Source organism: Homalodisca vitripennis, unplaced genomic scaffold, assembly GCF_021130785.1.
Source record: "Homalodisca vitripennis isolate AUS2020 unplaced genomic scaffold, UT_GWSS_2.1 ScUCBcl_10796;HRSCAF=19817, whole genome shotgun sequence".
Lineage (NCBI taxonomy): Eukaryota > Metazoa > Arthropoda > Insecta > Hemiptera > Cicadellidae > Homalodisca > Homalodisca vitripennis.
In genome coordinates, this window is record NW_025786907.1 from 1 (window position 1) to 12,351 (window position 12,351).

Sequence of the window (12,351 nt, forward strand, 5' to 3'; positions counted from 1 at the left end):
CACTTTGGAAAAGCTCTCTCCATATTTTTTGACCAGATTAATTATTTATAAAAGAATTTAAAAACTGTACATATTTATTACATTACTTCATTTAAAAAACAAACACTCCAATGAGCATTATTGGTGCCTTTATTTAAAGTAATCTATTTCAGTAAGAAGAAAGCTGTTACAATGTACTAGCCATTGCAATCTTCAACTTTTCAAATGTAAACCATAAATTTGTCATGTATACAGGCCCCATATTATTTTTCTAAATGACTTACAAGATCACTTCCATTGGTGTTGTGTTAGCTGTCATTGTTGCATAATAAATTTTTACATTTCCTAGGGAGCTAACCATGTGTCGCCAGACTGTTCAGTATACGTAGTTAATTATTAATTCCAGAGATTTTAGATGATCTAGTGCCTCCAGAACTGGATGTAAACATTTTCATATTAACCACCCAAAATGATGCTCATGGATTCGCTTGTAATATTAATGCTAATATGGCATAATAATTGTAATTAAATGCTAATATATAATTCTGCTTTCTTTCATTTTTCACTGTTCATAATTCAATATACGCATTTTGAAATCTACTTGACGTGTGACATTTTATTTCCTTAACAAGACTAGTTGAGTGGTATAAGATCGACAGTCGCGTCCTCAGGTCCTGGGGGAAAACAGTTTTATTTGGAGACCTGTATCCCCCGGGGACTATTAAAACGGGAGGAAACAAACGTATGGAACTACAAGGGATCACTGAGGTCCACAACCACCTGGAATTGTTGGTGATAGAGAAGAGAAGAAACCCCACAACAGTGGAAGATACGCAATCCTACAGTATACAAGATTGTCAGTGATACGTTGAGCAATCATAGCTGCAACAGTCGAAAGAACAGTCTACCTACGCTGATGCTGCTTCGAGCGATAACTTGTACAGAGACGTGCTCACATTGGTCAACTCAGAATTTACACTGAACATCGCTGACAGTGTTGACATTGAGACTAAGGTAATATTTTCAATTATTCAATAGATAGTGCATAATACTGTTAGATATAATATTCACAATCTATCTTCAAAGTGTTACGTTCCATTCGATTGCTAATGATAATAATACGATTTACTAAACTTTTTTACTAACTAAAAATTCTGTTTTACATAATTGGTTGAGATTAGAAGAAGAGTTAGTTCATAATTACACATTGATTGCATTCAGATAGTAATAGAACTGTAGCTTCATAAAATTGAGCCTGTGAGCAGAAAAGATGCTCTTGTAGCGAGTCTTGTAACCATACGTTGTTATGTTGCTGCATGATGGAATATGTTAGTTATGACCAACGTGTAATGTTGTGTATATTTTGACAAATCTTTTTTAAAATAAAAATAAACAGCTTTGGTCCCAGTAGCTCACTAAGCCTTGGTGTATTCCCTGTGTGGTGTGTATTGGTGATGATTTTATTTGCAGTTTGTTTTTGTCAGCGTTTTATCTCCATTGCTTTTGTGGATTATTTCTAACCCAAACAGACTCCTGTTAACGTACATTTTAATGTTGTTAGAATCCTTTAGTCCCTGTTGCCTGTGACCTAGTAACACAGAAACTATTGTAAAATTTCTGGAATTTAACACATTTGCCCATTTACACAGGTTAAGCAGTACTTCCTGTGTCTTATGATTCTATATTTGGTAATGAGTAGTTTTTGAGGTAATTTCTCATACAGGTTCATGAATTGCATAGTACAAGTTTTCTGTACAATCTGACATTTCTGTAAAAATTACTACAACGCTGAACTCCTTCAGCTGTATGTTGGTACACAAATATAATCTGTCGAGTTGCTAGGACCTGAGTGTTATCTTAATTGGTGGAAAGTTGAGCTTTTGAGTATTATAGCTTGTTAACAAACTGATAATTTACAGGTAGTCATTTTGTTTATATTCAAGCAGTGAATATTTTTGTCACTCATGAGAGCTGCATGCTTTTCTGCTGAGATCTTTTCAAGCATTTATTATGTGACTTCTAGGCCAGTTTCAAGATATCCTAGTGTTCTTTAAATCTCGACTGCAAAAGTTGAGACTTGCCTAGTTTGATTTTGACAACTGCAGTTATCTTGCATATTAGTTCTATACAGCTGTCATTCACATATATAAATTCAAGCTTGTCTTGGAAGGAATCCTTAGAATAGAATATAGCAACTCTCTTTCTTGTGATTTTTTGTACTGTACACTGTTACTAGTTGATGGCCCTAAAAATCTTGTGTTCTTCAAAATTTAAGATTTCCTTTTTGTCTATAAACTGTCAAGATTGGAAGTCTGTGATTGCATTCTGTTTTAGAATACAAAGAAGTTTGTTCAGTCACCAGATTTCATTTAAAATCCTATCAGTAATATAAAGTATTGTAAATAGTAGTATGTCAATTTTTTTTCATTTTCTTCAGATGTCTTTCCTGTAATAAAGAAAACTATTTATTTCCATGGTTAATATTTAGATATATTTAAAAAATGTTAAACATATAGTATACAGATATGTTCAAAGGGCCCTGATATCAAATGCTACAAGAAACATAACACAAATGCCAGATAGTGAGTGTTTGCCAGTTTCAGAATTAATAAGCAATTAAGAGGTAACATATGAGGTGTGATTAAAAAATACGGTGAATGAATGTGTTATAGCGGCAACTGCTAATGCTACATGCATATGATGTAATTTGCCTAGTAGCGTGATCTGTTGGGATAGGCAGTGACAAGTTTCAACATGCTGGAGCTTGTCCCTCAATTGCCAGCCTAAGTGAGGTTGCGTTTATCGTATCTGTTGTGCATCATGGACTTCGAACAACGCATTAACATTAAGTACCTTTTTTAAGTTGAAAAAGTACTTACCAAAAGTACCAAAAGAAGCTCATGAAATATTAAAATCTGTGTATGGCCATAATATGGTAACTCTGAAGATTGTATACAAGTGGTATGACCAATTTAAAAGCAGAAATGAGTCAGTTTAAGGTAAGTAGCATTCGAGACGTCCATTATCCTCAAAAACAGACTAAAAAGTGCAAAAGTAGAAATAATGGTTTGTTCAAACAGGTCAATGGCTATTCGAGAGCTATCGGAAGATCTTAACATCTCGTATGGTTCTGTTCAACAAAGCATTTTAACCAATAATTTATCAAATGAGATGGGTGAGTGCAAAATTTTTTCCTAGTCTTTTAAGTGATGAACAGAAGGGAAATCGTGTATCAGTCTTCACAGAGTTGAAAGATCAGCTTCAAGCAGATTCATGCCCAAAATTGTAACTGGATATGACCCTGAGACCAAAATGCAGAGTTCCCAATGGAAAACCAATGCTTCTCCTCGCCCTAAAAAGACATAAGTCAAAATCAGACATCAAGGTCATGCTCATTGTTTTTTTTATAGTAAGGGCATTATGGCAGAGTTCAATCCAAGGGGAACAACTGTGAACTCCTGAATTTTATAAAGGCGTTCTGCAACATTTGTGAAATGCCATACAAAGAAAAGAGACAGGAAAAATGGGCAAATTGCTTTCTTCTTCATCACAATAATGCACCGTGGCCACACCTTACTTTTTATTCGCGAGTTTTTGTCCGAAAAGAGTGTTTCTGTCTGTCCACATCTGTCATACTCGCACGATTTAGCACAATGCGACTTCTGACTCTTCCCAAAAATTAAAATTGTTTCTTAAAGACAACATTCCACACATTGAGGGGGTTACAAAAAAAGCCCTTGCGAAAGAAGCCTTCCAGAAATGTTTTTTCAGTCATGGATTAATCGTTAGTATAAAGGGCATTTTCAGCCAAGGACAGTATTTTGAAGGAGATTAAATCAAATTCGATTTAAGTTTATTACTTTTTAGATAAAAAAATTATTTATCATATTTTTTTAACACACTTCATAAATCTGTGCAAAAATATGTGGCATTTTCTCGGGTAGGTTTTGTAATGTCTGTTTAAATAGTAAATAGCTTAATGATTTTAATTTGATTACAATATATGTAATAACTCACACCTGTCTGAAGAGTACTGCTACTATAACGACTAAATACAGTTAATAGACTACACTGAGGTGTCCCATATATGTATCAGTGGAATAATGTGGGTTAAATAACAATGGTTGTACTGGCAATGAATGCAGTTGTATGAGTTTTTAAAGCAGTAGTATGATCCTGAAAGAGTCAGTTTTTTTTTTTTTTTTTTTTTCCTTCTGAGGGAAGAGGACACTTTGTCCCCGCACTTAGTCCTAAAAGGACCTTTTGCGCCTCCCTTACTTTTATTTGTGCCCTCAAAAACCGAGGCTTTTGCAAAAACCAATCAGATTTAAGGGCTCCTGTTCTCTGATGTCCTTGGGGCTGAGGAGATATGCTCCCAAGTATCTTTTCCTAGTCTCTACGATGGCAGGACAATCCAACCAAATGTGCTCTGCTGACTCCTCCTCCTCTCCACAGAGTCTACATTCGCTGCTCCTACTAAGGCCTACCTTCACAAGGTGCTTCCTCAGAGGGCCATGTCCTGTCAACATTCCTAATATCAGTCTTATATCCTCCTTATTCCTGGTCTAGGAGAGCTGTCCACCCTTTTGCATAAGGAGAGATAAACATTTTGGATATTCTTTAACTCCAATTCTTGTATCTTGTCCTCTTTTCCCAATCTTTAACCAGAGCTTTAATGCTGGAGAAGGATATTCCACAACCTGGCTCAGGCCCCCACCAATATGGATTCTGCTCCCTTTTTGGCGAGGATGTCCGCTTTTTTCGTTTCCATGAATTCCTTCATGACCCGGCACCCATCCGAGTGTTACTCTGTTATTTGTTGCTAGCTCTGCTAGGGCCTTCCTGCATTCCCAGACCGCTTTCGAATTAATCGAACATGTATCCAGTGCCTTCAGTGCAGCCTGACTATCAGAGAGTATAATGTATGATAATCCTTTTGTCCCCAACTGTGTGAGTCTTCTAGAACATGAGTCTATTGCCATGACCTCCGCCTGAAAAACTGAGGCATGTCTTCCTAGGGGCACAGCCATGTCAACTCCAGGTCCATGTATTCCATATCCTGCCCTTGAGTCTAGGAGTGAACCATCGGTGTAAAACTTCAGGACTCCTTTTTTAGGGTAGGCCTCCCTTTTAATTCCATTCCTCCCTACTTCCGATAGAGACCGTGTATGGTTTTTCAAAGGAGTATTCTTTAACCATAGTATCAGATACTTTGGTTAGCATTTCAGCCTCAGGGAAATTTTCCAATATCCTTCATGTGGCCTTCTAGGGAGGTAGCATTTATTTACCTTTGTTCCTAGAAGCTTCATTGCGCTCATCGCAGCTGTTCTCATCACTTCCTGGCCAAGAGGAGTATAACCCAGAACCGCTTCCATTGCTAGTGTTGGGCAGGAGCTCATTGCTCCCGTGATGCTTAAGCAAGCTAACCTCTGAAGACTCTGTAGCCTTTTTGCAGCTGTTGTTTGTTCGACCTTCGGCCACCACACTAAAGCAGCATATGTGACCATTGGTTTTATTATGGTTTCGTAAATCCAATATATCATTTTGGGTTTTAAAGTCCCCATTTAAATCCAAAGAGTCTCTTACAGGCCCCAAGGGCCATTTACTGCTTTGGATGTCTTGTTTTCTAATATGGGAGTTCCAAGTGAGCTTCTCATCCAGGATTAAACCCAGATACTTCACTTCTTTTGTTTGGTTAATGCTGATTCCCTCCAGGACCGGTTAGGCTAGCTAGCTGGAATTTCCTTTTCCTGGTAAAGGTTAATCATATTTGTTTTTTGATGGGTTGATCTGCAGACCTTCCCCATGAACACCAGTTGCTTATGAAGTTCAGTTCTGTTTGTATTAGGCGTTCCAGCCTGCCAATGTTTTTCCCCTTTAATCATAAGCACTAGGTCATCCGCATAACATAGTAGCCTTATCCCCCTCCTTCTCTGCTTTTCTTAGGAGATCATCCACTACCATCGCCCACAGGAGAGGAGACAAGACTCCCCCCTGGGGGCAGCCTCTTTGGGCCGTGATCGCAGCCGATTCGTCCCCGTACTTGGCTTTCACCTGTCTACTTTTTTAGGAGGGCTACTATCCATTTGACTAACGTCTGGGGAAACTCCAAAAACGTTCCATCGCAGTCTTCATGGATTGATATGCTACTCGGGTCGTTCGAAAAGCTCCTTCAATGTCCATGAAGACGCTGACTAGGGCTTCCTTTTTTTCGAAGGTATTCTCCACCTCTCTCACTAAACTGTGGAGAGCAGTGGTGGTTGATTTTCCTTCTATGTATGCGTGTTGTGTGGGACTAAGTGGGTGTACCAGTAATATTACGTCCCTTATGTGTCTATTTATTATTTTTTCCATAGTTTTCAACCATGAAGGAGGTTAGGCTTATGGGTCCTGTACGAACTGGGTTTTGTTGGATCCCTGTCATTTTTCCGCAAGAACACCACTAGTGCTATCCTCCAGTTCTTTGGTATATATCCTAGGGCGAAAACTGCTTCTAAATAGAATGCTAAGGGTACTTAATAGAATGTCCAGCCCCTCTTGAAGAAGGGCTGGAAAAACTCCATCCGCCCCAGGAGATTTAAATGGCTTGAACGATCTTATCGCCCATTTAATTCTTTCGTGTGTGAATAGTCTGTTAGACACCTGTCTGGCTTTTGCCACCTCCCGACTGGATCCCCCCCCATATAGAGAATAAGTATCCTCATTACGAGGTTAGCTGACCCCCCGGGAAGTGTGTCTCCAGAAGTAGTTCTAAGGTCTCCTTCCTGTTCATTGTTAGGTCACCATTGTCCTTTACTTAGAGTCCCCATAGGATTTGTATGCTCCGTTTGGAGAGTTTTTTGAAGCCTGGATGCCTCGGGAAGACTGTTAATATTTTTACAGAAATTCCTCCAGGTTCTTCTTTTATTTTGTTCTAAGTTCTTTCTTATATTCATTTTGGGCCTGTAGATAAGGGAGCCAGTCGTCCTGTCCTTTTTGCCCATTTTAATAATTCCTCCTCGGTTTGTGTTTCTTAATGTTTCCAACCTCCCAGTCCACCACGGCACATCCCTCTTCAACCGGTTTTTGGCTGGGAGGACAGGTTTTTTCTCGTAGGCCTTTATTATAGCTTGCTCTACTATTTGTGCAGACCTTTCTAATTCAATTCATTTTTCTGAAATGGTCCTATTTCTTCCAACTCTTCTGCCAGGGACTCTCTGTAACCTCTCCAGTTGGTCGATTTAGGAACCCTGTGGGTCACGTATCTTTCCCCTATCTCCTCTATGTCGAACCTAATTGAACAGTGGTCCGATAGTGAGGCCTCCTTGGAGACGTGCCACCTTACTATATTTATGTTTTTGAGTCCTGTAGATAGGGTTATGTCCAGGACTTCTTTCCTATTTCTAGTTATAAAGGTTGGGCTTGACCCTCTATTCTCTAACACTAGATCATTGCTGAACATAAACTGTAGAAGTTCCTCACCTCTCTTGTTTGTGTTCGTACTTCCCCAATACGTGTGGTGAGCATTGCAGTCGCAGCTGAGAATGAGGGCCGAGCCTCTGTCTCTGCAGCTCTGCAATAGTCTTTCTAGTTCTTTTGGTGGGCAGCTTGTTGACGGGTTGGGGAAGTAGGCTGAGGCTATAGTAACCTCTCTGTCCCCTTGCAGTGAAGCCACCTTCACTGTAGCCGCCACCAGATCCCTTGTTATTAGATCTGTAATCGGAAAGACTGTTATTAGTTTTGAAGTTAGAATACAAGTTCTTGGGTTTTCAATTGTTCGATCATAAATGAGATTACCTACCTGAGTTGTCAGTCCTCTGATGCAACCTCTATTGATCCAAGGCTCCTGGATTAGGGCGATATCCAGGCCTGTTGAGATAAACCTTCTTCCCAAGATGTCAGTTGCGCCCTTTGCATGGTGTAAGGTTTATCTGTATTAGGCGCATACTTACGCCTTTTTCCCACCTCCCCCAGGTGGTCCATCCCCGTCTCTTCTTCTGGATTGCTTGGAGACTTTATCCCCTTTTCTTCCTCGAGCCGAGACGGATGGTCCTTTGAGCGTAAGGTCCCTTCTTCAAGAAGAGAGAACAGGTGGGTCTTTCTTCTTCGACCGCTGCACTGGCTTGTGGAGTAGACCTTTTAGGTAAGGTATGTACAGATTGCTCTGACACCTTCGTGGCCTCCTCCACTTCCATCTCTTCAGCGGTCATTTTTTCTGTGGTGACCGTCTTCAGATTTCTCTGTAGTCCCTCTTCCCTTGTGGGTTGTTCTATGTTTCCTTGATGTTTTTTTCTTCAGTCTAAGCTGAAACTTTCCCAAACTTGTAGCCGATCCAAGGACCTTCCTTCTCAAGTTTGTTCGCTGTAGCGCAGTCGACTTGCCAGGGTGAGTAGGACAGACTTCCCCTCGTCGCTTCTCCGCAGAACATTCCATTCTCCGACAGATAGCTCTTTGTTTTGGTCCTTTTAAGAGCTTCATTATCTTTTCGGTTGTATCAAGTATACTGTCAGGAAGATAGACAGTCGCGATTCTCGCACGAGGGATTTCTTTCCTCTGGTACTATCCTTAGACTGGCCTCTTCCCAAGGCTTTAGGGAGTCTTGCTTTCCTTTAAGCCATTCTGCTGTTTCAGTGTTTTCGCAGGTGAAGATTAGAACCCCTTGTCTCCCTGTTGATACCGTAGAATCTTGGAGAGTAGGGACCCTCCTGTTCCTCCACGATAGCTTCCAGGATGAAGCTCTGGATCTTTCTCCATCTGTTCGGTTTGTGAGTAGGGTCTCGGGAAAATTGGAGTGCCAAGACCCCTAACCCTTATACCAGCTACCGCTTGTTTGTAGGAAGGTTTCTGGGGTTGTCCAGATTGCTCCTTGCGTTCCCCTTGATTTCCTTCGTTCTTTGTTTTTCTTCCTCTGATGGGCCTCCGGAGTGGATCCATCAGAGTGAGGTCTTTTCGGTTTCTTTCCCTCTTTTTGTTTGTTCAATTTTTTATTTCTTTCTTCTGGAATTGGTTTTAAGGCCAATTCCCTGGCTTCTTCTTGGGGAATACCCTCTTCTTTTTCGGAACCAGACCATGCGTTTCCTGGCGGCTCCACATAACTTAGGCAGTGCTGGGAAGCTGTCTCTCGACTTTTGCTCCCTCTTCCTTCTGGTGATCGCCCTCCAGTATCGCATCTTCTTCATCGGTTTCGACTCTAACCGAGTCGGAGGCTATTGGACTTCTACTAGGAAGTCCGCCTGTTTTTGGGTTTGATCAGGATTGCTAGGGTCAGAGCCCATCATCAATCCCTCTGTGTTTCGTGAATTTTCATTCCACTTTTTGAGTGCTACAAGAGCTCTCTCTGGTTTTGTTTTGTTTTTCTTTAAATTCTGTACTCATTGTGTTCCCACAAGTAGCGGAGATCTAAAGGTCACCCCAAGCATTGTCCCGCTCTACTTGGGGAAGGCTAGGTTTAAAACTGGAGGTCGCCAGGTATCCAGAGTTCGCATATTTACGACCAAGCTCTCCCTTGATCACGCAGCCCTCGGCATATGCTGTTCCACCTTGGCTTGGATTAACAGAAGGAAAATTAGAATTAGAATAGTTTAAGATAGATTGTTGGGAAGATTACCCGACAGGTGAGAGTAGTGGGAAAAGAAAAGTTAAAAATTGGGATAGTTCAACAGAAAGCCCGCCAGATCAGCTCAGCCTGATCGGAAAGTATAAAAGAAGACAAGATTTGGATCAGGCAGTTCCCAGGTGCACGCGCACGAAAAGTACAGCACTCAAGAAGAGAGAAGGTGGCTGTGCGTGTGCTTCGTGGACGCTCTGGCTTGGCACATGTGTTGGGGGTATGAAGACCCCGCCACTTCGCACCCGAAAGAGTCAGTTTGTAAAGTTAGAATATATTTGACAGGACCTTGTGGAACACGCCCAGAGACTGCTGCAGTCTGTAGATGCAACACTGCTGGAGAGTGAGAATGTGACAAGCCGAGTGGGGCTGACTGTGGACAGAGAACCTGACAGGCTATCTGTAGCTTCCAACAACTCAGGCCGATCTCTTGACGTCTGTCGCCTCGCACCCAACATCAGTTCTAAGGTTAGGAAACATTTCTTGGTAAAAGTACTGATACTGATGGTATAACATTGCTGGAGAGTGAGAATGTGACAAGCCAAGTGAGGCTGACTGTGGACTAGGGTTGATAATTGTACAAGAAAAAGTATTGTGATCCAAAAAGTCGAATTTTGGTTTTCTGACACAATTATATGTTTTAAAAACCAACCACATAAAAAAGTTTTTTTTAATACCCATTTGTGTGAGTTTTTTTGTAAACTGTTTGTTGGTAACCAAAGATAAAATTGTTTTTACCAAATTTATAATACAGTTTTAGTTGGTATAATCTCAGAATTTGTTTAATTTCTAAAATTTGATATATTTTAATTAAAAAAATTTATGAGTTTAGTTTAATTTTAATATACATAGCCTTTTTAGATGCTTAGCAAGATGGCATTAACTACATTTTTCTAAAACTTTTGCCTCAAGAGTTATACAAACATTAATTTTTAGTGCAGTGAAATTTAAATATTATTTGATTGGTCTTATTTTAAATTCAGTTTGACTAAATTTATAAATATTTTCAAAAAATCTTGAAATTTTGTACCAATAGTATTCTGACCTTTCCTTTACTCTGTTTTATAAGGCTCTCACACAGGCCAGTGGCCCAGGAAGATGAACAGAATAATACTCAAGAAGAGAATGACCTCTCCTTAAAGGAAAAGAATAATAAACCATTAATCCTATTAAAACTGCACAAAACACTTTTCAACACTTATATAATGTGCCGGATAGTTTTGGCAGACTGATAAATTTAATTAATAAGGTTACCTGTTAACTGGATAAAGCATTAGCTTTTAATTTAAGTACAAAATTATAGTCATTATTGTATTAAATTTAATGTTGTTATTTTACTGTAATTTTCACAAGATAAAAAAGGTTTGAACATTACTGAAGACTATTTTGAAATGATTAACATTATTTCAATATTAACTAAATTAATACTCTTTGTTTTTAGGGGTCTTCACCGTTAAGTTCTGTGGGACCTGATGCTGCTCCGCAATGGTGGCCAGTTGGAAGTGAGTGGTGCTGGTATTGTCTGAAGATACTGTCCGGCGCTGGGCAGCACAACTGTTGGTGGCATTACAGGCCTTGCATCAAATGGGCATTATATGTCTGTGAGTTCTACTCATCAGAAGATAATGTAGTAACTCAGGTAAACATTTTAAAAACAATTCATTATACATACTTCATATAATTTTGATACAGACTGATACACTGGTATAGATATCAGTCCAGTCATTGACTATTTTCCTGTGTATTTATCCCATACAGAACCGATTTTCATACAAAATTTTGGATTTAAGCTCCACTTGTCCTCTATTTCAAAGTCTACCCTGTGCGGGGGTAACTTTTTCACTGGGAGTGGATGCCACCCCTTCTCGGCGGTGAGTTTTTCATTACAAATAAGTGCGAAAATCTATAAATTTGACTAATTTAAAGCAATTTTTGTTCTATGAGGTTTTTTTCTTACGGACTTTCGTGAATAACTGGAAAAAATGCATTTAATCGAAAAACCTGTAGGAGAGCAAAAGTATAGCTTAAAAAAAGAACAAAAATCAAATGGAATTATTGCTTGTTGAATGTTGGTTGGTATTTTTTCAAACATCAAAATGGAAAGTTTCTATGTATGAGGGTTGTCCACAAAGTAATCTCCGTTTTGAAATAAAAAATAAACTAGTTGAGATACAAAAATTTTATTATATAAATGTTAAAACTGGCAGCTTTTCTCTACTTTTCTACATATTCACCATACAAATTCAAGCACTTATCATATCCTTTAACAGTTTTTTTAATTCCGTCTTTAAAAAAATCTGCCGCCTGAGAACGTAGCCAACATGTTACAGCGTTTTGAAGCTCTTCATCACTCGCAAAACCTCTGAGATGCAAGCCACCGCTTCATGTACGGGAAAAGATGGAAATCACTGGGAGCCAAATCCGGGCTGTAGGGGGGGTGGTCAAAAACGTCCCATTTGAAACTTTTTCAAAAGTTCTGTCGTTCTTTGAGCTGTATGAGGGCGGGCGTTTGTCATGGACAAACACAACACCAGATGTCAGAAGACCACGACGCTTGTTTTGAATCGCTCGTTGTAGCCGTTTTAAGGTTTCACAGTAAGCTGCAGCTGTAATGGTCGTACCACGCTCCATAAATTCAATGAGCAAGATGCCCTTAGCATCCCAAAAAACTGTAGCCATCAATTTTCTTGCTGAAAAAGAGCTTTCTTCGGCTTCCTTGGCCGAAGCGGTATGACCCACCATTGCATTGAAACGGAGCTGACTACACACCTTCTGCTCATAATGTT

The 12,351-nt window shown here is 39.7% G+C and overlaps 1 protein-coding gene across 1 annotated transcript; it reads left to right on the forward strand.

The window, feature by feature from the left end:
• Nucleotides 1-861: 861 nt before the first annotated feature.
• Nucleotides 862-10,093, forward strand: LOC124374876 (the record flags this gene model as incomplete). Its single annotated transcript, XM_046833020.1, has 2 exons — nucleotides 862-993; nucleotides 9,851-10,093. Coding segments are annotated over 2 exons (360 nt in total), but the record flags the coding sequence as incomplete, so codon positions are not given.
• Nucleotides 10,094-12,351: the final 2,258 nt, after the last annotated feature.